Source organism: Antechinus flavipes, chromosome 3 (genome assembly GCF_016432865.1).
Source record: "Antechinus flavipes isolate AdamAnt ecotype Samford, QLD, Australia chromosome 3, AdamAnt_v2, whole genome shotgun sequence".
NCBI lineage: Eukaryota > Metazoa > Chordata > Mammalia > Dasyuromorphia > Dasyuridae > Antechinus > Antechinus flavipes.
This window is the reverse complement of record NC_067400.1, coordinates 614,759,290-614,783,402: the sequence shown is the minus strand read 5'-3', so window position 1 is coordinate 614,783,402 and position 24,113 is coordinate 614,759,290. Positions and strand designations below refer to the sequence as shown.

General features: G+C 60.0%; 4 protein-coding genes across 4 annotated transcripts; 2 read left to right on the top strand and 2 right to left on the bottom strand.

The window, feature by feature from the left end:
- The first annotated feature begins 23 nt into the window (after positions 1 to 23).
- B3GNT8 (UDP-GlcNAc:betaGal beta-1,3-N-acetylglucosaminyltransferase 8) lies at positions 24 to 2,790 on the top strand. The gene is made up of 2 exons (XM_051989247.1): positions 24 to 1,251; positions 1,405 to 2,790. The coding sequence occupies exon 2, from the start codon at positions 1,437 to 1,439 to the stop codon at positions 2,616 to 2,618; it is 1,182 nt and encodes a 393-aa protein (XP_051845207.1). The 5' UTR covers positions 24 to 1,251; positions 1,405 to 1,436; the 3' UTR covers positions 2,619 to 2,790.
- Positions 2,791 to 3,219: 429 nt separating this feature from the next.
- On the bottom strand, positions 3,220 to 9,563 carry BCKDHA (branched chain keto acid dehydrogenase E1 subunit alpha). Its single transcript, XM_051989246.1, is given in 10 exon segments — positions 3,220 to 3,793; positions 4,286 to 4,457; positions 4,532 to 4,673; positions 4,823 to 4,849; positions 4,852 to 5,028; positions 5,120 to 5,281; positions 6,334 to 6,442; positions 6,707 to 6,793; positions 6,904 to 7,083; positions 9,378 to 9,563. Coding segments are annotated over 10 exon segments (1,311 nt in total). The 5' UTR covers positions 9,462 to 9,563; the 3' UTR covers positions 3,220 to 3,622.
- Positions 9,564 to 9,892: 329 nt separating this feature from the next.
- Positions 9,893 to 20,506, top strand: EXOSC5 (exosome component 5). Its single transcript, XM_051989255.1, has 6 exons — positions 9,893 to 10,216; positions 12,150 to 12,263; positions 14,767 to 14,888; positions 15,606 to 15,746; positions 19,443 to 19,532; positions 19,867 to 20,506. Exons 1-6 carry the CDS (start codon positions 10,075 to 10,077, stop codon positions 19,957 to 19,959), a joined length of 702 nt encoding a protein of 233 aa, XP_051845215.1. The 5' UTR covers positions 9,893 to 10,074; the 3' UTR covers positions 19,960 to 20,506.
- A 311-nt stretch (positions 20,507 to 20,817) lies between these two features.
- TMEM91 (transmembrane protein 91) lies at positions 20,818 to 23,452 on the bottom strand. The gene is made up of 4 exons (XM_051989259.1): positions 23,119 to 23,452; positions 22,191 to 22,472; positions 21,397 to 21,543; positions 20,818 to 21,300 (listed from the first exon to the last, which is right to left on the bottom strand). The coding sequence occupies exons 2-4, from the start codon at positions 22,467 to 22,469 to the stop codon at positions 21,142 to 21,144; spliced, it is 585 nt and encodes a 194-aa protein (XP_051845219.1). The 5' UTR covers positions 22,470 to 22,472; positions 23,119 to 23,452; the 3' UTR covers positions 20,818 to 21,141.
- Positions 23,453 to 24,113: the final 661 nt, after the last annotated feature.

Below are 24,113 nucleotides of genomic sequence, written 5' to 3'. Positions count from 1 at the left end.
GAGGAAGATGGCCAGCAGCCGGGCTTGGCCACTTGGCACCTGTTTCCCTGGGCGGGGGCGGGGGAGGATTCCTGGGGACGGGGAAGCTGAAGCCCAGAAGTGAAAGACTCGGGGGGGCGCTCGTGGATGGCAGAGGCCGGGCTGGGCCTCCCCCCCCTTCCCGGAGCTGGGGACCTCGGGGGACCTCAAGCTGCCGCCTTCTCCCAGGGAGGGGGAAGGGCTGGAGACTACTGGGGACTCCACCTCTCAGGCGCTGCCGTTAAATAAATAAAACAACAAATGAAGTCCCGTGGGGCGGGTCAGGAGGCAGCAGGAATTGGGGGTCCGGGGGCGGGGCCCGGCCCCCTCCTCCCCTGGAGAGAAATGCCTTCCTCTTTATAGCCGAAGTGAGGAAGCGTTTGTTGACGGTTAGGAGATAAGCTGGTACCCAGAGGCCCCAGTGGGCCGACTGATGCAAACACCCAGGTTTCCCGGGGGGCTGGAAGTTCCCTAGTCCCTGCAGGAGGGAGAAAGAGAGGGGCGGGCTGTGGAGAGGGGGCCCGAGACGCGCCCCCGACCGGCAGAGCCTCCAGGTATCTGATGGGGCTACCTGGTGGGGAGGGGGCTGGGGGGGCGAAAGCTGCCATCCACTTCTCATTTGGGAGCTTTGGGAGCAGAGCCCCCAATCCTGCGGCCTACCTCCCCACCCCTGGGTGTGGGGGCGAGGGGCTTCCCTCCTCTGCCCCTGGCTCCCAGCTTCCTTGCCCCCCCCCTTACCTGCCTTTATCACTCTCCCCTCTGACCAGACCCCCCTTCTGGACTATTCCCTGGAGCCCCCGCTCCCCTGTAACACCTCTTCACCTCCCCCCTGAGCAGACCCCCTCCTGACCCGCTGGAGCCCTTTGTCACTAGACCCCCCTTTTGTGGATGCCCTGGGACGGCCGCTTCCCCGGAGCCCCACTCCCTCCCCTCAGCCTCCGGGCCCGGGCTCTCCGGCTCTGGCGCTGTCCAGGCTCTGCCGACCCCCGGGGCCCCCCATTTCCCGGGCCCCTCTCCTGGGCCGGCCCCAGAACCCGCCCGAACACGCCCTGGGCTCCCGCCTCTCAGGCGGTATCTCTGGTCTCCTCCCCGGCCCCGCCCCTGCCGCTCCCTGGCCCCTGGGGGCTCTCGGCTCCCCTCCCCCCCACACTGACTCAGTCCGGGAGGGAGGCCGCTGCCGGAGGAGCCCGACCTGAGGGGGCTGGCGGCCCGGGCCCAGGCCCCGGCCCAGCAGTGAGTGCCGGGGGACCGGGATGCCCGGGCTGGAGGGGAGGGGAGAGGGCACCTGGGCTTAGGGAGGGAGCGGAGGCGCGGGGTGAGGGAGGGAGGGGGCGCCCCTCCCCTCCGGGCTGAGCGGCGGCCGCTGATCCCGCCTTTCCCTCGCAGCTCGGGGCCCCCCTGGCCCCGGGGGCCCGGCCATGCGCTGCTCCAAGTGCCTGCTCTGCCTCCTGGCCGGGCTCACCCTGCTGGCCCTCAAGGTTTACATCGAGTGGAGCTCGGAGCCGCTGCGGCCCAGGAGGCACCAGGAGGGGCCCGAGCCCGGGGTCCCGGCCCAGCCCGGCCCCTTCGAGCCCTCGCTTCCTGCCAACCTCTCGGAGCGCCTGGGCCGGCCCGGAGCCTCCGCCTACTGGAACCGGCAGCAGCAGCTCTTCCAGGCCCTGCCCGGGGCGGCCGGCTCTGCGGCAGGGGACTGCCGCGCTTGGGGGAGGGCGGCGGCCGCCGAGATCCCCGACTTCTCCTCCTACCCCGAGGCTTACCGGCGCTTCCTGCTCTCGGCCGCCTGCCGAGACTACCCCCGCTGGGTGTCGGGCGCGGGGGTCCCGGGCTGCGGGGGCTCCGAGGCCCCCTACCTGCTGCTGGCCGTGAAGTCGGCCGCGGGCAGATTCGGGGAGCGCCAGGCCATCCGGGAGACGTGGGGGCGGCCCGAGCGCGGGGTGCGCCTGCTCTTCCTGCTGGGCTCCCCCCGGGGGGAGCCGGGCCCCGACCTGGGCCCCCTGGTGCAGTGGGAGAGCCGGCGCTACCGGGACCTCCTGCTCTGGGACTTCCTGGACGTGCCCTTCAACCGCAGCCTCAAGGATGTGCTGTTCCTGCGCTGGCTGGGCCGCCACTGCCCGCAGGTGACCTTCGTGCTCCGCGCCGAGGACGACAGCTTCGTCAACGTCCGGGCCCTGCTGGGGCTGCTCCGGGGGCTGCCGCCCGCCTCGGCCCGGGGCCTCTACCTGGGCCACGTCTTCGAGCGGGCGGCGCCCGTGCGGACCCCCCGGGGGCCCTACTACGTGCCCGAGTCCTTCTACGCCGGCCCCTACCCGGCCTACGCCAGCGGCGGCGGCTACGTCTTCTCGGGGCAGCTGGCGCCCTGGCTGCTCAAGGCGGCCGAGAGGGTGCTCCCCTTCCCCATCGACGACGTCTACTCCGGCCTCTGCTTCCAGGCGCTGGGCCTGGCCCCCCAGAACCACCCCGGCTTCCTCACCAACTGGCCGGACAGAGACAAGCAGGGGGACCCCTGCGTCCACCGGCGCCTGGTGCTGGCTCAGCCCCGCGACCCCCAGACCACCATCCGCCTCTGGAAACTCATGCAGAACCTCCAGGCCCGTTGCTGAGGGCCGGGCGGCCCCCGAGGGAGGCGAGGGAGGCCGGGGGCCGCTCGCAGAGAGCCCGGACTGGGGCGGACGGGGGGAGGGCGCCATCCCAGCAGGAAGGCCCTCCCGCGGGGACCCGAGGGCACCGAGCTGTAGCGGCTTCTGTTTATTTAAACCACCCTCCCTCCCCGAACCTGGGCTCCCGAGTGCGTGCTGTTTGTCCTGGCGGGGGTGGCGCGCAGGGCGGGGGGCCGGGCCCTCCTCCCCCTCCCCCAGGGGCACAAAGCCGGGGCCAGCATTGCCCACTGCGCCCACGGGTTAAGCGCCGGCCCTTCGTCCCCAGTCCACCGAGCCCGGGCCCAGGCTTAACTGGTGAACTTCACTTGGGGGAGCAGGGGGGTGCTATGGGCCTGCACCCCCTGTGCCTCCTGGAAAGGACCTCGGAGCACATGTGAGAAACGGGGGGTCCGGTGCCAGCCGTGCCCCTTACCAGGCTGTTGGTTAGGCCGGGCCCTGGTGGCCACAAGCTGTGGCTCTGCTTGGAGGCAGCTTTTCACCCCCCGCCCTTCTCCCTCCCTCCCACTGCCCCCCGCCCCCAAACAAAAGCCAGCCGGGCCTGAGCCAAAGGCAAAGAAGTCTTTATTTGAGTCCCAGCCACCCGAGAGCACCAGGTCCCATCCCTCTCAGCCCACGGTGAGGCCGCATCCGGGTTCTGGTCTGGAGGCGAGTCGCAGCCCCCCGAGGAGCCCCGAGGGCTTCAGCAGCCTGAGCTTTCCCAAAAGGCACAGTCCCAGACGGGGTGCTGGTGGCGATCACTGGCCTGTCCCCCTCCCCTCGGGGCAGTGACCTGGGGAAGGGGAGTTGTGCTAAGGGTTCAGAGGGACAGGGGATGGCTTCTGCCCCCCGTCCCCGGCCCCGCTCCCCCGTCGGTCGGCTCTCTCTGCAGAAGGGGGAGGAGAGGCCGAGCGGGGCCGACCCTCCTCGCTGGTCTGGCCCCCAGCCCTGGTCCCCCCTGCTCGCTCCCCTCACTGCTCGAAGTGGTCCAGTGGGTAGTGCTCGCCATAGGTCTGCAGGTGGCGGCTCAAGGCTTCCCGCTGTTTCTGGAGCCGGGCCGGCATCTCGTGGTACACGTCCGTGAAGATGAGGGAGGGCGAGGGCTTCGGCTTGCGTTCAGCCTCCTCGAAGGCTTCCATCACCTTCTCAGCGTTGGGGGAAGGGAGAGAGGAGATATGGCAAAGGCCCCTTACCTGTCAAGTCCCACCGTGGGGGGGAGGGGGGGAAGCGGCCCCCGCCGAGGTTCACGCCCTCTGGAGCGGCACAAGCTGGACCTACGGATAGCGGGCCCGGGACGCCGAGGGCACCCGTGGGGGGCCGGCCCCCAGACAGGGCCTGGGTCCCCGCTGCACGCTCGAGCCCCGGGCTCGGCTCCCCCAGGGGCACAGCTAACCTCTGAAAGCCGCCCTCCCACCCCGGACAAAGCTGGGCAAACCCGGCCGAACCCACACGAGTGATGGCGGCAGGAACAACGTGAGGGGGACGTGGAGGGCGGGTTGGCCGGACGATCACCAGGCCACAGAGCAGACTCCCGGCCTGGGGCTGGTCCTGGGACCCCGGCAGCCATAAAGGCCAGGTTCAAAGGCCGTGGCGGAGGGAAGCCCCCCATCTCCCCCCTCCCCCCCGGCTCCTACCTTCTTTCGGGACTGCTTCCTCCAGGCCTTCTCCTGCTCCTCGTCCCACCAGCCCCGGCTCAGCATGTACTGGCGCAGCCGCGAGATGGGGTGGTCTTGCTTGTCCCAGTAGTTCACCTCATCCACCGAGCGGTACGCCGAGCTGTCATCACTGGTGCTGTGGTGCCCGATCCTGTGGGGGGCAGAGCCGGGCGGTCAGGCCGGGGAGGGGGGGGGGCGAGCTGGGGGAGGGGGCACCGGCCGCACCTGTAGGTCATGGCCTCGATGAGGAAGGGCTGGTTCTCGGCCACCGCCCGCCGCCGGGCCTCTCTGGTGGCGTTGTACACCGCAAACACGTCGTTGCCGTCCACGCGGATGGACATGATGCCGTAGCCGGGGCCTCGGGCCGCTGCAGACAAGGGCCCGGTCAGTGCCATGGGGCGGGGGGGCCCAGCCGGGGGAGGGGAAGGGGCTGCGGTCCAAGCTGGACGGCCTTTTGGGTGCCTCGGCTGTGGGAGGGGCTGGGGAGCCGGGAGGAAGGAGGGGGCCCCAGCCTACCGATGCCATCCCCCCGATACTGCTCGAGGTGGGGGTGGAGATGGCGTAGCCGTTGTTCCGGCAGAAGAAGATGATGGGGCACTCCAAGGTGGCGGCAAAGTTGAAGCCGGCATGGGCGTCGCCCTCGCTGGCTGCCCCTTCCCCAAAGTAGCAGATCACGGCCTGGTTGGAGTTGGCCCGCTTGGCCGCGTAGGCTGCTCCGACGGCTGCGGGGGGCGGAGGGGGGCGGTGAGGGGCCGGCATCTGGCACGCCCCGGGGCCGTGCCCGCCCGCTCCTCCCGGCCCTCGCCCGCTCACCCTGAGGGATCTGCGTGGCCAGGGGGGAGGAGATGGTGACAAAGTTCCTCTCCCTGCAGCCGTAGTGGACGGGCATCTGGCGCCCCTTGCTGGGGTCGCTTGAGTTGCCGTAGCACTGGGACATGAACAGCTGCAGCGGGTAGCCCCGATACATCAGCACTCCTGGGGAGAGAGGAGGTGGTCTGGCCCGGCTGGGAGGCCCGACAGCCCCCAAGGGCCTCTCCTGGCCTCCCTCCGAGGACGCCATCGGGGTCCGCCTGGCCCTGCCCTCGGCCCTGCCCGGTCTGCAGCACCAGCGGGCTCTCCTGGCAGCCACAGGCACACATGGGGCTAGATGGGCTCCGGGAGGGCCCGTTCCAGCAGAGCCCCTGATCGCCTCCAGCTCTGCCCAGCCTCTGGCATGGCAGACACAGAACGCCCGCCACCCACACCGGGAGACCGCGATCGCCCCGTGCCCCCTGCGTGCCCCCTCCTCCTGATGGGGTCTCTCCCACACGGGAGCCGCGGCCGGTCTGCAGCCCCTTCCCTTCCCCCAGAGATGGACTCTGACTTTCCAACCCTTAATTCTCTCTGAGGCTCCCCTGAAGTGCCGCCTCCTCCCACAGCCTCTTGCCTCTCGCTACTGGCTGCCTTGGAAGCAGGAAGTCCTGGGTGCGACCCAAGGCTCTGGGCAGCTCTATGGCTGGAGGCGAGGGCCGAGGGACCGGCCTGCGCTGGGGGAGGAAGCTCCGGCCCCCATAAACACCGGGACCATCAGTCAGGGGCCCCGTAGCCTCCCTGGCCGTGCTTAATGCCTGGGGACGTCTCAGAGACCCCCACTCCCACCCCCACCCCCAGTGACGGGGCAGAGACCGGGCCCCGAGAGGTCAGAGCCACCCCCACCCCATACAAGCTCTCCTCCCAGGGAGCCGAGCTGCGGGTCGGAAGCCGGCGGGAGGGAGGCTCGGGCCCCAGGCACTTAGGCAGCAGCCAGGAAGAGGCAGCAGAGCTGCTGCGGTCCGGGGGGAGGGGGGATCCGCATGGCTGCCCCCCTCATCTCTTCCTCCCCTCCCCCCGTCTGGGCTTCCCTCTCAGAGTGAGGATGGTGCTGGGGCCTGCACGGGCTTCCTCTGGCTGCCCTGGCCCAGCTGGCGCCCTCGGCCAGGAAGGACCAGGATGGCCTGGTACGGGTCTCTGGAGCTCGAGGCCGGAGCTCGTGGGGGTGGAGGACGTACCTGCCTCCCGGTACTGCCCAAACACCAAGTCTGCGTCATCCAGGGCGGCTGCGCTGCCCACGTGGGTGCCTTCCTCCCCATAGTTGGTCATGTAGAAGGAGATCCGGCCCTGCGTGGAGGCGGGAAGAAAAGGGGGCCCCAAGTACTCGGACCCCACAGAACCCTCGAGATCCTTCCTCTCTGGCCCTGCCATCCCAGCGCTCCCCGATGCTTTCAGCACTGGGCCCCGGGCACAGGAGCTCACCAGGGGCTGGGCATAGGAACCCCTCCCGCCGTGGCTGCCCACCGAGGGCAGGACGGGATATCTCTGCATCCCCCCCATGTGTCCTCAGCCCCTATTCTGACATCCCTGTCCTGCCCCCGGCCCACCCACCTGCCTCTGGGACTCGTAGAGGATTCGGTCCATGGTGTTGAGAAGGGTCATGCTTTTGTACAGCTTTAGGACCACGTCCTGAGGCAGCTGGAGAAAGAGCAAGGGCACCGGGTGGGCGGCCTGAGCCCCCGAGCCGGGCAGAGGCCCCTTTGTGGGCCGGGCAGAGGGCTGGGGGGCCGAGGCGAAGGGCGCCTCACCTGGGGGTCCTCGCTGGCATTGATGATCTGCCCCTGGCGGTCCATCACACGGTAGATGGGGATGCCAGAAATGACATTGGGTTTAATGAAGTCCAGCTTATCCACAAACTCGGCGGAAGCGCCGGGAAACTGGGGCTTCTCATCCAGGGACGAGAACTCTTCCTGCTGCCGCCGGGCCACCTGAGACAGAGGGGCAGGCGTCCCTCAGTGGCAGGGGAGGGGAGCCCGCCGGGGCGTCCTGCCCCCTCCGAGGTCCCTCCCCCGGCTGCCCGTGGGGCTGCAGGCCCTCGCCCCTGCCCAGCTTGCCTCCCAACGGGCGCATCCCACCGGAAGTTATGCCCAGATGTGGGAGGAACCCCATTCCCGGGGAGCCGCAGGCCGGGCCCTCCTGTCTGGCAGAACCAGTTGCACAAACGCCCACGGGCCTCTGGCCGCCTCGGAGGCTCACACACAAGTGGAGACAAGTCCTAGGGGCCTCGGGCCTGACGGCTCAGTGCTGTGCAGCAGGTCCTGGGGGCCACCAGGAGATGCACAGGAGCCACCATGTCCCTGCCCCCCAGGAGGGAGGGGCTATGTGCCCCCTGAACTGGTGAGGAGCCCGAGGCAGGCAGGGGCAAAGGGACTGGCCCAGGAGCACACTGGGAATCTGCTGGGACTCCTGGCCCAGGCACTAACCACTGCACCACCAGTCCTGGTCCCACCTTTGCTTGTCTATACAAGGGAACGGGTGCAGTCCTGGGAGGTTAAGGGGCAACAGAGAGCTTGCTGGGCCAATTCGGGCCTGTTCCAACTGTAAAGAGGAGTTAATAATGGCACTTCCCTACTAAGGCTGATAGAAGGCAAGCCAGATGGGATATTTTTGGTGATGAGCACAGATCTAGCATATAGTAGGTGCTTAATAAGTGCTCGTTTCCTTCTTTCTCGTTCTAAACCACCCTCTCGGCACGTCCTGGTCTCTGAAGCTGGCTGGCCTCCCTGGCTCTCCGGCACCCAGCCGCTGCCCCGCCTCCCGTTAGATTGGGAGCCCTTTGTGTTACCTATGGCGCCCACTAAGTGCTCGGGGTGTCCAGGGCAAGCCCCTCCCTCCCTGGGAGACCCAGCTCGCCACCAGCCTTGCGCCCCCAGGTGGCTTCCAAAGGCTTCTCCCTGGCCTGGCCAACAGCTGCCCTGGGGCCCCTTTGTGGGCCAGGCCCTGCTCCCACCGCCCTCCAGGGGACAAACGGCCTTTCTAAGCCGTCGGCGTTTTCCGCCCTCATCTTTACAACAACCCCCAGAGATCCCATTTGCTAACAGTTTAACTCCCATTGTTACAGCCGAGGAAGTGGAGGTTCCCAGAGTTTGGTGCAGAAGCAGGGGAAGGTCAGGCTCTGGGCCAGGGGAGACGGGAGGAGGACAGATGCTGGAGCCCGCGGGCTGGGGCAGGTAAGAGCTCCCCGCCCCCTGCCGGGCTCCACGGTCCCTCCTGGGCCCATTCCCATAGAACCCGCCCCCGCGTGGCTGCAGGTCAGCCCGGGACGCCCGAGAAGGGCTCCCTCACACAGACTCGGCCGGCCTCTAGCTGCCCCCGCTTTGTCCCGGCCCAGGCCGGCCCCTCGCTTCCCGTTCCTATGCTGCTTCCAGGCTTACAAAGAACTGCCTTCTGTTTAAAAATTCGCTTTATTGATTTGTGGATCCGAAGCAGGAGGTGATTGGGAAGGGCTGGGCATAGCCCTGTGCGGATAAACAGGGCCGAGTTGGGGGGCTTGGGTGCTGCCCCGACCCCCTCAGACTCAGCCCCACTTAATCCGCCACTCCTCCTGGGCTTTTAACAACTAGAGAGGGGTGGGAGCTCAGGACCCCCACCCCCGTGACCTTGGGGAGGGGGAGGGGCCAGACAGCCCCGGGGAACTGGAAAGACCTGATCACAGCCACCTACAAGTGACCTCCTTCCGCCCGGGGCCGCCCCCCTCCCGCCCCCCGGCTGGACCAATGAGCTTCTGGCCGGGGACAAACAGTGCTGCCAGGAGTTCCCACGTGAAAGGAACAGGGGAGGGGCTGCTCCACCCCGGGGACCCACACCCTAAAAGCCTCGGAGTCCGCCCCCTCCCCAGGACTGTCCTTGGAGCCTCGGGACCCTACAAAGAGCCCAACCCCCCTCCCAATCCTGCTTCCGGGTCTAAGAGCGGCACCTGAACTCGAGAGTCTCGGCTCCTGCCGGGCTCCCTCGGTCCAGCGCCCCGCTCCTTTCTAGGGCAGGGAGAGGGCGAGGACACATAGGTTAGGACCATACAAAGGCCAGATGAAGGCTCCGGGGCCCGGAGCCTGGCAAAAGTCACCCGGGGAGCTCTTCCCCCAATATCTTCTAAGGGCAGAGGAAGCCATCACTCTAGGGGTCTCGGCTCCTTCCCCGCTCCCCCCCTCCCGGGGGCTCCTAAGGCGAGGGGTCTCTCTCCCTCAGCCGGCGCTCCCCTAGGGTCCGGGGCGGGAGCACTCACGGATCCCGCCAATCCGCGAGGTCCGCGCCGGGCTAAGGCCAGCCCCCCTCGCAGGGCCCAAGCTCGTGCCGCCGCCGCCGCCATCTTGACAGGAGCCGTTAACCGTCCCGCTTCACGGCTGCCACCGAGGCTGTCTCCGGGCCGGCAAGGCGGCCGCCTGAAAAGCTGTCCACGCCCACGGCCCCACGTGAGCCGGCACCGCCTCCCACGCCGCCGAACACAGCCCGTCCGAGGGACAGCCTCAGTCCGCCACACCCCCTCAGCCCTGACCCTCGGCTAGATGGCCCCCGAAGCGGCCTCCCCTTCAGGCGGAAGCGCAGACAGCCTCTAGAACGCGGGTCCACAGGGGTGCCCCGCCCCTTGGCCGCGCTCGGCCTGGGATAGGGCCTCGGGCCATTCTGAACCGTCCCCCTTCTCTACCGAGGCGCGGAAGAAGTCGGGGGCGGGGCTGAGGGAAAGCGTGGCGTCTAGCCTTTACAAACAAACTACGCGCAAGCGCCTCGCGATCCGGGCGCGCGCGCCCTCTCCGACTGCTCAGACGGGACTGCACCTGTCCGCCGGAGAAGAGGAGGGAAGTTGAAGTCAGCCAAGCCCACGTGCTCAAACAAACAAAATACTTGCGCATGCTCCTCCAGATCTTCAGACATGCGCCCTCGCGCCGCCGGAAGTACTTTTGTAGTGGCTGGCCTTCACGTGGATGGAGATGGAGACTGAGCTGGGCGGTAGCGCCGGACCCGATGCGGATCCGGGCTCTCGAAGCTCCGGCTGCAGCCTCCGGCACTTTGCCTGCGAGCAGAATCTGCTCTCCCGGCCCGATGGCTCCGCCTCCTTCCTGCAGGGTAAGGTGCCCCCCACTTACTCTTTGCTTCCTTGCCCTCTGTGGGAAGGGGGGAGGGAATTAGACAACCGCATCCCTCGTCGGGAGGCAGAAGCCCCTTCCTCGCGGCGGAGGGCCAGGGCCCCAGCCCACCTGGGTGAATGTGGCTCCCCCATAAACAAGTCCCGGGAGCTAAGTCTTGAGGGGAGAGGAAGGGAGGGGGCGGGGCGGGGCAGTTTAGGGCCGAAATTTCTGTGACACAATGCTGGAGCTGGGGGAGGGGGCGTCCGCTCGATGCCGAGCTCCCAGCAGGCCTTTCCCCGCCCCTAGCCGAAAGCCCCGAGGCTCCGGAGGGCCCCCTGTCCAGGGGAAGAGGCCGAGTAGGGATGGGGAGCAGTGAGGTCTGAATTCTAGTCCCGCCCCTAACTTCCCGTCTGTCAGTGGATGGGATAGCTCCTGTAAGGGCATCCCAAATTTTGAAAAGGACTCTGGGAATATCTCTAGCCGTTATCCTCGGTTTCCGTTCCACCCGACTCTGCCTCCATTCCGGGTTTTCTCGGCAGAGCCACCAAAGTGGGTTGGCCGTTTTTTCCTCCAGTTCATTTGACCGAAGGGGAAGTTGAGACTGACAGGGGCAGCGACTTCACCAGAGTTACCTGCTAGGAAGTGTCGGGACTCGGAGCGGAGCCGCTCGGCCTCCAGGCCTGACTGTCCCTCCTCATTTCCTTTTTTTTTTTTTTTTTTTAAATAACTTTTTATTGACAGAACCCATGCCAGGGTAATTTTTTACAGCATTATCCCTTGCACTCACTTCTGTTCCGATTTTTCCCCTCCCTCCCTCCACCCCCTCCCCCAGATGGCAAGCAACCCTTTACATGTTGAATGGGTTGCAGTATATCCTAGATACAATATATGTTTGCAGAACCGAACAGTTTTCTTGTTGCACAGGGAGAATTGGGTTCAGAAGGTATAAATAACCCGGGAAGAAAAACAAAAATGCCAGCAGTTTATATTCATTTCCCAGTGTTCTTTCTCTGGGTGTAGCTGCTTCTGTCCATCCTTGATCAATTAAAGCTCTCTTTATCGAAGAGGTCCACTTCCATCAGAATACATCCTCAAAGAGTATCGTTGTTGAGGTATATAATGATCTCCTGGTTCTGCTCATCTCACTCAGCATCAGTTCCTGTAAGTCTCTCCAAGCCTCTCTGTATTCATCCTGCTGGTCATTCCTTACAGAACAATAATATTCCATAACATTCATATACCACAATTTACTCAACCATTCTCTAATTGATGGGCATCCATTCATTTTCCAGCTTCTAGCCACTACAAACAGGGCTGCCACAAATATTTGGGCACATACCGAGGATAACGGCTAGAGATATTCCCAGAGTCCTTTTCAAAATTTGGGATGCCCTTACAGGAGCTATCCCATCCACTGACAGACGGGAAGTTAGGGGCGAGACTAGTATCTCTTTAGTATCTCTTTGGGGTATAAGCCCAGTAGTAGCACTGCTGGATCAAAGGGTACGCACAGTTTGATAACTTTTTGGGCATAATTCCAGATTGCTCTCCAGAATGGCTGGATGTGTTCACAAGTCCACCAACAATGCATCAGTGTCCCTGTTTTCCCACATCCCCTCCAACATTCCCCATTATCTTTCCCTGTTATTCTAGCCAATCTGACAGGTGTGTAGTGGTATTTCAGAGTTGTCTTAATTTGCATTTCTCTGATCAATAATGATTTGGAACATATTTTCATATGTCTATAAATAGTTTCAATTTCTTCGTCTGAGAATTGTCTGTTCATATCCTTTAACCATTTATCAATTGGAGAATGGTTTGATCCCCCCTCACTTCCAAAGCCTTAGCTACTGCCCAGCAGAACTTTAGACCAGGGGAGGGGGCGGGCCTCCCCATTCCTCCGGGCTTTCTCCTCTGCCTCATCTCTGCAGGGGACACGTCTGTCCTGGTTGGAGTCTACGGTCCGGCCGAGGTCAAAGTCAGCAAGGAGATCTTCAACAAGGCCACCCTGGAGGTGATTCTGAAGCCCAAGATCGGGCTGCCTGGTAAGCAGGGGGCAGCCGGGAGGGGATTGGGGGGAGCCAAGGGCTGCCTGGGAGGGCGGGACAAGGAGGCTGCCGTGCTCCGGGAGAAATGGTAAATGGGAAGGATTCTGAGCCAGGCACCAGGTGCAGGACAGGGCCGAGGCCCCGCTGGGGGGAGGGAGGGAGAGGACAGTGAGCGGAAGTGCTCTGTGCGCGGGGTATCATGGGTACGTGCCTACGTCTGGGTGCAGTGTGTTATGTCCATGCTAGTGGGTGGGGGTGTTTCTGTGTGTGCACATGCAAGTAGGAGTCCTGGGTGTGTGTGTGCACGTGGGTACCTGTGCATCGGGTGGGTGGGAGTATGTGTGCCTGTGTATTCTCATGAAAAGGAAGACAACACGTGTGGGGCGGGGGCTCAGGAGGGTGTTTCCATCTGAGAAGTCACGAGAATGGTGGCGATGACTATGGCATTGACAGCATCTTCACATCTCATTTGGTTCTCCCAACAAGCCTGGGAGGTAGCTGCTCTTATCCCCATTTTGCAGATGAGGAAACTGAGGCAGAGAGCGCTTCAGTGACTCCCACAGCCAGGAAGTGTCCGATTCTGGATTGGAGCTCGGTCTCCCCAGCTCTGGGCCCGTGATGCAGAGGCGATTAGTGACCCTCTTTCTGACAGCAGCAGTGTTGGGACAGCGGGCTATCCCAGTGGTCAGAGCGCCGGGCCTGGAGTCAGGGAGGCTCGTCTTCGGAGTTCGGATCCGGCCTCAGACACTTCGTGGCTGGGGAGCTGGTCACTTAACCTTCGTGTGCCTCGATCCACTGAAGAAAAATGTCAAGTTAACCCAGTAAAATTGGCCGAGAAAAGCCTCGGTCAGTGCAGTCCATGGGCCCATGAAGAGTCGGACCCGACCTAGCGGTGCTGGAAATCTGGGGGGCTGGGGAGGAGGGGCGGGGCGGACCTGGAGAGAACGGGGTCCCAGGCGTCGAGAAGGCAGGAAGGAGAGGGCGTCATCTGTGTCCAGTGGGGGCAGATCCAGGAGGAGGAGGACCAACCGCAGGTCACCTTCCCGGTTAGGGCCGAGGGCCACTGGCTGCCTTTGGAGAGAGCGCCTTCTGGAGGGGGAGGGACTGGTCAGGAATGAAATGGGGAAGAGATTATGTGTGTGTGTGTGTGTGTGAGTGTGTGTGTGTCTGTGATTGTGTGTGAGAGTGTGATTATGTGTGTGTGAGTGTATGTGTATGTGAGTGTGTGTGTCTGTGATTGTGTGTGTGATTGTGTGAGTGTATGTGTGTGTGTCTGTGATTGTGTGTGTGAGAGTGTGATTGTGTGTGTGTGTGTGAGTATGAGTGTGTAATTGTATGTGTATGTGAGAGTATGTGAGTGAGTGTGTGTGTCTGTATGTGATTGTGTGTGTGATTGTGTGAGTGTATGTGTGTGTGAGTGTGTCAGAGTGAGTGTCTGTATGTGATTGTGTGTGAGTGAGAGTGTGTGTGATTGTGTGAGTGTGTGTGTGAGTATGAGAGTGTGTGATTGTATGTATATGTGAGAGTATATGAGTGAGTGTGTGTGTCTGTATGTGATTGTGTGAGTGTATGTGTGTGTGAGTGTGTCAGTGTGAGTGAGTGTGTGTGTCTATGTGATTGTGTGAGTGAGAGTGTGAGTGTGTGTGATTGTGTGAGTGTATGTGTGTGTGAGAGTGTGTGTGTGTCAGTGTGTGTGTGAGATTGTGTGTCTGTGTGATTGTGTGTGTATGTGTAAGAGTGTGTGATTGTAAGTGTATGTGTGTGTGAGAGTGTGTCAGTGTGTGTGAGTGTGTGTCTGTATGATTGTGTATGTGTGTGTGTGTGAGTGTGTGTATGTGTGAGTGAGAGTGTGTGATTGTGTGTCTGTATGATTGTGTGTGTATATGTGTGTGTGAGAGTGTGTCTGTGTGTGTGTATGTGTGTGTGAGAGTGTGTCAGTGTGTGTGTGTATGTGTGTGAGTGTCAGTGTGTGTGTCTGTGTGATTGTGTGTGTGTGTGTATGTGTGTATGTGTGAGCATTTGGCCATGTACTTGCGTGAGACAGACAAAGGCAGGGCGGACCTGGGGCTCTGCTAGCAGTCCCCATGATGGCGGCAGGAGGGACTGCGGCTCAGGGGAAGCCTGCGAGCCTGAGCTGGTGGTGGAGGAGCCAGCCGGGGACCCTGGGGCCGGGCCCTGAGAGAGGGAGCCACCGGGAGGTGGAGGAGAGGGTGGTCGGAGGCCGAGGTCTGAGCAGCGGTGGCGGCTGGCGGCCTCGGTCTGGTCTGCTGCGGCCCCTTCCAGCGCCCACCTCGGGCTGCCCTGGCTCTTCCCTGCCGAGGGCAGCCCCCCAAGGGCATCGTGGGGGACTTGCCAAGGCATTAGGAGAGGCCAGCCGGGGAGTTCCTGGGCCGGGGTCCAGGGGACACAGCCTCTGCCCATGGTGCTGGGCGGGCCCAGGAGGCGCAGCGGGGCCTTGCTGAGGCGAGGTCCGAGCTCCGGTCCTTCCTTGCTCCCCTAGGAGTGGCAGAAAAAAGCAGGGAGCGGCTGATCCGGAACACGTGCGAGGCTGTGGTTCTGGGGACCCTGCACCCCCGAACCTCCATCACCATCGCGCTGCAGATCGTCAGCGACGCCGGCTCTGTATCCTCCGCTCCGGGGCCTTCCTCCTCCTCCTCCTCCTCCCAGACCGGGGGCTGGGACCCCTGGGCTGTCATCATCCTGATTTCTCACAGGGTTTGGAACGTGCCCTTTCCAAACTTTTGGGGCCAGAGTCCCCCTAAGGGTCCGCATTGGGACGGAGGAGCTTCCAGAGCTGAGAGGGTCTTGAATTTCATGCCAGGAACCTTCCAGGACAAGGGGGTGATGGCCCAGCCACCCCCTGACCTGCTCAGAGTGCACCTGGAGAGGTTGTGTTCAATGCCGTGGTTTGGGAAGGACGGGAGAAGCTGGAGGCAGCGCGGCCAAGGTGGCTGAGGCAGACGCTGGGGACGCTTAGCTGGGAGAAGGGCAGGCTGGGGGCCGTCACCGGGGGTCTAAAAGACCGGGTAGCCCTGCTGGGCTTGGCCCCGGGGCCGGTGGGGGAGCTGCCTGAGAAGGGCCTCTCCGTGGGGTTGGAGAGAGGCCTACAGTTGGGTAGTGTGTAGCTTCCCCCTTGAGTCCCCTCCCACTCAGAACACTGACTTTTCACCTCCAAGCCCATGACCCGATTCATGGCCTAACTTCTGAGTGACCCTGGCCCCCCAGGGTTGGAGAGAATTAGCTCTCTCTAAAGCTGCTCCCCAACCACCGGTCCAGGATTCCCAGCCCAGAAGCTCAGGCTCTTCATGCCCTGCCTCCTTGACCCTGACCTTTGCCCAGCTGCTGGCCTGCTGTTTGAACGCAGCCTGCCTGGCCCTGGTGGACGCCGGTGTGCCCATGCGGGCGTTGTTCTGTGGGGTCACCTGTGCCCTCGACCCGGATGGGGCCCTCATCCTCGACCCCACAGCCAAGCAGGAGAAGGTGAGCGGGGCCTCAGGGGTGAGCGGGATGGATCAGGCCACACGGAGGGGCAATCCCTGCAGGGGTGCCCGGGGCTCTGGAGGGGCTGCCGAAGGGGCTCCATGACCACTGGTCCGGGCAAAAGAGCCCACAACATGTGGATGAGAGTTGGGTGATCGTGTGTGAGTGTAAGAGTGTATGACTGAGTGTATGTGTATGAGTGTGAAAGTGTGTGTAAAAGTGAGGTGAGACGAAGTATGAATGAATGTGTGTGTAAAAGTGAGAATAAGTATATTTATATGTGAGTGTGAGGGAAAGTATGTATAGGGATGTGAGTGTAAAAATGAGGTGACTCGAGTGTGAGTGTGTAAGATAGTGTATGTGTGAGACTGAGTGTGTGCTTATATATAAGAATAACTGTAAAAGTGAGTGTGTAAAAATATGTTTGTATGAATGAGTAAAAATGAGGTGTAAATGGGAGTGTATTGGTGTAGGTGTGTGACTGAGTGTGCTTCTGTATAAGGATGACCGCGTGTGTATGAATGTGTAAAATGTGTATATGAATGTAGGTGAGTGTAAGAATATGAATGTGAGTATAAAAGGGAGTGTGTATGAGCATATTTGTATGTGTGAGTGAATGTCTATATAGGGATGTGAGTGTAAAAATGAGGTGTTTGTCAGTGTAAGTGTGAGACTGAATGTGTGCTTATGTATAAGAATGACAGTGTATGTTTATGTAAAAGTGAGTGTATAAAAGTGTGTGTATGTATATATATGAGTATAAGAATAATGTGTGAATGTATGTGTAAAAGTGAGAGTAAGATTAAATTTGCATATGTCTGAATGTGATTGAATGTAAAAATGAGATGACTGAGTGTGTAAGATAGTATACGTACATGAAAGTGTGCTTCTGTATAAGGCTGACTATGTATGTGTAAGTACATATGAATGTGTGTAAAAGTGTCAGTGTGTAAGAGTATATTTGTGTGTGTGCATGTTAGTGTGTGTGTAAGGTAGTGTATGTGTGAGTGTGCCTATGTATAAGAATGACAATGTATGTTTATGTAAAAGTGAGTGTGTAAAAAAGTGTGTGTATGTATATGTGTGAGTATAAGAATAATGTGTGAATGTATGTGTAAAAGTGAGAGTAAGATTAAATTTGCATGTCTGAATGTGATTGAATGTAAAAATGAGATGACTGAGTGTGTAAGATAGTATACGTATATGAAAGTGTGCTTCTGTATAAGGCTGACTATGAATGTATGGGTAAGTACATATGAATGTGTGTAAAAGTGTCAGTGTGTAAGAGTATATTTGTGTGTGTGCATGTTAGTGTGTGTGTAAGGTAGTGTATGTGTGAGTGTGCCTATGTATAAGAATGACAATGTATGTTTATGTAAAAGTGAGTGTGTAAAAAAGTGTGTGTATGTATATGTGTGAGTATAAGAATAATGTGTGAATGTATGTGTAAAAGTGAGAGTAAGATTAAATTTGCATGTCTGAATGTGATTGAATGTAAAAATGAGATGACTGAGTGTGTAAGATAGTATATGTATATGAAAGTGTGCTTCTGTATAAGGCTGACTATGAATGTATGTGTAAGTACATATGAATGTGTGTAAAAGTGTCAGTGTGTAAGAGTATATTTGTGTGTGTGCATGTTAGTGTGGGTGTAAGGTAGTGTATGTGTGAGTGTGCTTATGTATAACAGAATGACAATGTATGTTTATGTAAAAGTGAGTGTGTAAAAAAGTGTGTGTATGTATATGTGTGAGTATAAGAATAATGTGTGAATGTATGTGTAAAACAGAGAGTAAGATTAAATTTGCATATGTCTGAATGTGATTGAGTGTAAAAATGAGATGACTGAGTGTGTAAGATAGTATATGCATATGAAAGTGTGCTTCTGTATAAGGCTGACTATGAATGTATGTGTAAGTACATATGAATGTGTGTAAAAGTGTCAGTGTGTAAGAATATATTTGTGTGTGTGCATGTTAGTGTGGGTGTAAGGTAGTGTATGTGTGAGTGTGCTTATGTATAACAGAATGACAATGTATGTTTATGTAAAAGTGAGTGTGTAAAAAAGTGTGTGTATGTATATGTGTGAGTATAAGAATAATGTGTGAATGTATGTGTAAAACAGAGAGTAAGATTAAATTTGCATATGTCTGAATGTGATTGAATGTAAAAATGAGATGACTGAGTGTGTAAGATAGTATATGCATATGAAAGTGTGCTTCTGTATAAGGCTGACTATGAATGTATGGGTAAGTACATATGAATGTGTGTAAAGGTGTAAGTGTGTAAGAGTATATTTGTGTGTGTGCATGTTTGTGTGTGTAAGGTAGTGTATTGTGAGTGTGCTTATGTATAACAGAATGACAATGTATGTTTATGTAAAAGTGAGTGTGTAAAAAAGTGTGTGCATGTATATGTGTGAGTATAAGAATAATGTGTGAATGTATGTGTAAAAGTGAGAGTAAGATTAAATTTGCATATGTCTGAATGTGATTGAATGTAAAAATGAGATGACTGAGTGTGTAAGATAGTATATGCATATGAAAGTGTGCTTCTGTATAAGGCTGACTATGAATGTATGGGTAAGTACATATGAATATGTGTAAAGGTGTAAGTGTGTAAGAGTATATTTGTGTGTGTGCATGTTAGTGTGGGTGTAAGGTAGTGTATGTGTGAGTGTGCTTATGTATAACAGAATGACAATGTATGTTTATGTAAAAGTGAGTGTGTAAAAAAGTGTGTGTATGTATATGTGTGAGTATAAGAATAATGTGTGAATGTATGTGTAAAAGTGAGAGTAAGATTAAATTTGCATGTCTGAATGTGATTGAATGTAAAAATGAGATGACTGAGTGTGTAAGATAGTATACGTATATGAAAATGTGCTTCTGTATAAGGCTGACTATGAATGTATGTGTAAGTACATATAAATGTGTGTAAAGGTGTAAGTGTGTAAGAGTATATTTGTGTGTGTGCATGTTAGTGTGTGTAAGGTAGTGTATGTGTGAGTGTGCTTATGTATAAGAATGACAATGTATGTATATGTATGAATGTGTATAAAAGTATGCATGCATATGAATATCTGTGTGAGTAAGTGTATACGTAAATGTATATAAATGTGATTGTGGCTATGAGTGTATAAGATAGTGTATGTGTGAGACTGCCTGAGCTTTTGTATAAGTGTGAAATATTGTGTAAAAGTGAGACTGTAAGAGTATATTTGTGTGAATGTGATTGTGAGAATGTGGGACTAAAAATGAGGTGGCAGAGTGTGTAAGATAGTGTATGTGAGTGTGAGTGTTTATGTATAAGGATGACTGAATGTGTGTGTAAAAGGGTAAGAGTATATGTGTGTATATGAATGTGACATAAGTGTATGTCTGAATGTGTCAGAGTGTGACTAAGATTCTATCTGTATGTGTGTGAATGTGAGTGAATGGATGTGTAGATGTGTGTGTAAACATGAGGTGACTGAGTGCGTAAGAGTGTGGCAGTGACTGCGCTTTTGTATAAGGACAACTGAAAGGATGATTGTGTGTGTCAAAGTGAGTGTGTGTTAATGAGTGTAAAATAGCATGAGGATGTATAGGAATGGAAGTGTAAGAGTGTGTAAGTGTGCAAATGTGAGTGCGCAGCCAGTGGAGGGAGGCGTGGTGGGGGGTGGGGGGGCAGGACCCTCACCCCTCCCTCTCCCAGGAGGCCCGGGCCATCCTCACCTTCGCCCTGGACAGTACTGAGCAGAAGCTGCTGATGTCCACCACCAAAGGCCTGTACTCTGTGGCTGAGGTGAGCCCCCGGCCCCCTGTGGCGCTCCCCGCCTTGTCCTTGGCCTGGGTGTGGGTCCTCAGCGAGGTCCGGGTCGGGGTGGCCCTTCCCCAGCTCCCCAGGAGACGGGCCCTGCAGCCAGCTGGGGCGGGAGGGTGAGGGTCTGGAGCCCCGGTCTGGGGGAACCTGCTGCAAATTGGGCTGCCGTGCTTCCTGGGCCTGTGACTTTGAGCTGCCTGTAAATGAGGGAAGTGGGAGGGAGCCCCTGCTCGGGGACAGCTTTTCCCTTGGTCTCTCAGCAGCCCCCAAGTCCTGGGGGGGGGCACTGACCCCCTCCCCTGTTTCCCTCTTCCAGTTCCAGCAGTGTCTCGCCGCGGCCCAGCACGCTTCCCATCACATCTTTCGCTTCTACAGAGACTCTCTGCAGCGCCGCTACTCCAAGAGCTAGGTGGGAGCCAGGCCCGGCCCCCCGGGAACTCGGCCCCTCTGGAGAGGAGGGGATGCAGCTCTGGGCACTGCTGCTCTCCCACCCTACGTTCCCCGGGAAGATGGAGATGCAGCTCCTCGGTGTGGGGGAGTCTGGAGGGGCTTGGGTGAGGGCTCTGGGGACACCCCTGTAAGCCTCAGTTTCCCCCTCAGTGCGGGTGGGGCATTGGGCCTCCAGACCCTGTGATCCCCTTGGAAGGAAGCCCTTTTGTGTTATGTCCTGAAGAATGGAGCAGAAGCAAGCATTTTTGGGGCGCCTACTGTGTGCTGAGAATCTTGCACTGTGGCAGCCCTGGGAAGGAGGTGAACCTGAGGCCTCCCTGCATGGCCCCTTTCCCCCACCCCCCAAGAAGCTCCACTTTGCTGGAGGGATCACCAGGCTTGGGGCGCTTGAAGAGGTGGAGAGAACGACTTCTGGGGGGAGAAATCTGATTCAAGAATCTGCTTGTTTGTGTTCTCAGTGCCTGGCACGCAGTAGACACTCAATAAATGCTTGATGTCAACTAAAACTGTGTCTGAGTTGAGCCTTGAAAGTGAAGGCAGAGGAACAGCCTGGGCAAAAGTGGGGAGGTGGGGATGCGGTGAGCCGGGCTTGGGGGGCCTTCAGAACCTTGGTCCTGCCCGGCTCTGCTCTTCCTGGGAAGGGGCTGGCCATCTCCCCATAAGGGCTCCGTGGGCCCCGGGCCCCAACCCCCTCCCATTCTCTTCTTCCCCCTCCCCTCCCCTTCCTTCCCCCTCCCCTCCCCTTCCTTCCCCCTCCTCTCCCCTTCCTTCCCCCTCCCCCCCCTCCCCGTCCCCAACAGAGACACAGCAATGCGGCTTCAGATGAATCCCAGGTTTTAATTAGTTGTTTCTGCCTGGCTGGGAGCGGGGGCGGGGGAGGGGGAGGGGTGGGACAGGTAGGGATGGGGAAGGGGGGATTTCAGTGGGGAATGGGGGAGGGGGAGTGGGGAACAGGATTGATAGGGATCAGGGTGGGGAATGGGAGTAGGCACGGGGAGTGGGTGGCCGAGGGGAGGGAGGGGCGTGGCCACGGGGAGGGGAGGGGGTGGCCCAGGAGAGGGCGTGGCCATAGGGTGGGCGTGGCCATGGGGTGGGGGGGGTCGAGGCCATCCCTCGAGACCCCTCTGGTCCCCCTGAGTCTCTAGAGGGAATCCCCAGAGGTCAGGTAGGTGGCCAGTGTGACCAGGGCCGCCGTGTAGATGCAGACCCCCAGGCCGATGGCCAGGATGGCCAGCAGGAAGGCCCGGCGGGCGGAGGCTCCGGCTGCGCGGACGTCGCCAGCTGCCCAGGCCTTGTTGGTCTGTGGGGGCGAGAGAAAGAGAGGCTGTGAGTCCCGGCCCCCGCCCCGCCCCGCCCCCCCGGCCCCCCTGGCCCCCCAGCCCCAGCCCTCGCCCACCTTCTGGGCCAGGGAGAAGGCTGCGATGCCCAAGGGCCAGAAGCAGCACAGGATGGAGAACACGGCCAGCCCCACGTAGTCCCGGGAGAGCAGGGGGGTGAACTGGCCCACCCCCATCCCGTCGTAGTCGCTGTCGCTGGACCAGTCCTGGGGAGGGAGGAGAGAGCTGGGCTGGGGGCACCGCGCCCCCCCCTCCCCCCGCCCCCCGAGCTTGGGCAGGGGCACTGGCGCAGGATGCGCCTCCGCATAGAGCCGGAAACGAGGCCCGCGGGAAATGCCTACTGTGCGCCGGGAGGGGGGGCTCCGCCCGAGCCTCTGTTGTGCTGGACAGAATGGCCAAGGGCGGGGGGATCTGCAGGAGTCGGAGGTGGAGGGGGCTCTGCAGCTAGAGGAGAGGAGCCCGAAGAGGGGGGGGCGGGGGACGGTGCGCAGGGCTGCCAGCGCAACGTCACCGCAGCACAGCTGGGGGCCGGCAAAGCGCCGGCGGGCGGAGGGACAAAGCAAGGAGACTGCGGAAAACTGGCGGCGGGCCGCCAGCCGCGGACGGAGGGGGGCCCGGGTCTGACGCAGACGCCGACTGCAGAAGGAGACGGGCACGGGGCGCTGGGCTGCCGAGCCGGCCTCTGCCTCCCAGCGCCCCGTCCCCGTCCCCAACAAGTGGCCAGCCGGCGGAGCTCACCAGTGCCCGCGGTCCCAAAGGGACCGGGGAAAAGGGGCCCGGGCCCTGAGCGCTGCCGGGATGCTCCTGCCCCTTTCTGCTGGCGCCGGGGTTCCGGGTGCCCAGAACCTCCTACCTCTAACTCAGGGTTCTTGGGCTCCAGGAGCCCCAGGCTGACAGTAGGCAGGGGCAGCATCTCCTTGGCGACCTTCTCTTTGCGAGGGCGCTTTTGCTTTGGGGCCGAGCCAGGGGCCTTGGAACCGGGGGCCTTGGAGCCGGGGGGCTTGGAACCGGGGGACTTGGAGCCGGGGGACTTGGAGCTGGGGGGGGGCTTGGAGCTGGGGGGCTCCACAACTGGGGACCCATCTGGTGGTGGCCCAAGCAAGGGCTGATGCAAGTCCTGGGGATTGTCCATGGTCTGTCTGGAACCCCGCGGAGGGAAACAAGGAATCCGGTTAGAAATAAATCGCCGCAGTTCAATCCTACGAACCCACAGACCCTTAATAGGGCGCTAGAGAGAACCTAGCTCTTCCGCCATCCCCACCCCCATTTTACAGATGGGGAAGTTGAGGCTCAGAAAGCGGTCAAGGTCAGAACCTCGGGGTCCAGACCTCCACCCCCCCAGACAGATTTTCCTCCAACCCACTCGTCCCCTAATCATCCCCCCCCATTAAATCCCAGGGTTCGCACATAGAAAAGATCTCCCGCCGCCGCCCCACCCCCACCTCCTCAGTGCCCCCAGCCTCTCGCTGATGCTCCCGAAAACGCCAAGGCTACCCCCCCATCCACTACCTACCTGAGTCGTACAGCATCGCCCCCCCAATCCATCCCTACATCCCCTCCCCCCAAACTTAGGAAGCCAGGGCTGGTGGTCCTCTTGGGACGGGGGCAGAAGCCTGGGAAGCCCCGGAGACCCTCGAAGAAGGGGTTTGGGGAAGCTGCCTGTGACCCCCAGTTCCCCCCCAGCTACCCCTTCCCCCCACGGGGGGCTAAGTGCCCAGGAGCTGTCCGGGCTCTGCGGGGTATCCCAGGGGGCCGCCCCCTCCCGAGGCTGCCCCACTCACCCGGACCCTCCGGGACCGGGCAGCCCAGCCGCCTGAGGCTGAGGGTTCAGGGTGCCCAGGGTTTGCGAGCGCAGAGCCGGGAAGGACCGTTCGAAGCTGCTGCTGCTGCGGAGCTGCGCTGGCTAGTCCGCTCGGGCTCTGGGCGCCTCGCTCTGCGCAGCTGCTCCCGCCGCCCCCGCCCGGAGCCCCAGGCGCCCAGGACCGCACTCCCCCTCCTCCCTCCGCTCCCCGCTCCCTCCCCCGGACCTGGAGGAGGCAGATGTTGCGCGGGGAAGGCAGGGGAGGGGGCCGCGCCTGGATCCCCACCTCGAAGGCTGTGGGGAGAGTGGGCTCTTGCCGCTAGGGTACGCCCCTCACCACCGTACACAATGTGTGCACGCGCCGCCCCCGCAGACCCTCCCCATTTCCTCCAGTAATATCTCCCATCTTCCCTGAACCCCAGTCCCTTCTGGTTCCCCAAGTCCCTCCTGGACTTAGCACGAGCCCCCCTCCCCTAAACGTTCCAGACCCCCAGAATTCTCCCCTCTCCAGCCCCTCCAGCGCGAGCCCCCTCCCCCAAAGGCCTCTATCCTGGCTGGGTGGCTCGCACTCCCTAACTCCGTGCTGGGCCAGCCTTGAGGGGCTGGGGGGCGAGCGGCCGCCTCCTGCGGGGACCCCTGCTCCTCCGTCAGGATGACCTTGGTCTGCCCAGCTCTGCCCCTGCTGCCCTGCAGCACCTTCACTCTTCACCCCCTAAGGCCTCAGTTCCATGAGGATGTCCATGGGGCATATTCGGAGGATTTAAGGGTCCAAGGGGGCTCAGCCAACCTATTAATTTTGCAAATGTGGAAACTGAGTCTAAATGGAGGCCGTGTCCAGGGCGGGGGATGTGGAGCTGCAGAGAGACTCGGAGGTGGCCCAAGGTCATCTGGGGTAGCTCCAGGGTTCCACGCAGGCTCCAAGGTCACGCACACTGGGGAGGCCCCTCTTGGAGGCCCAGGCTCAGGTCCTTTGTT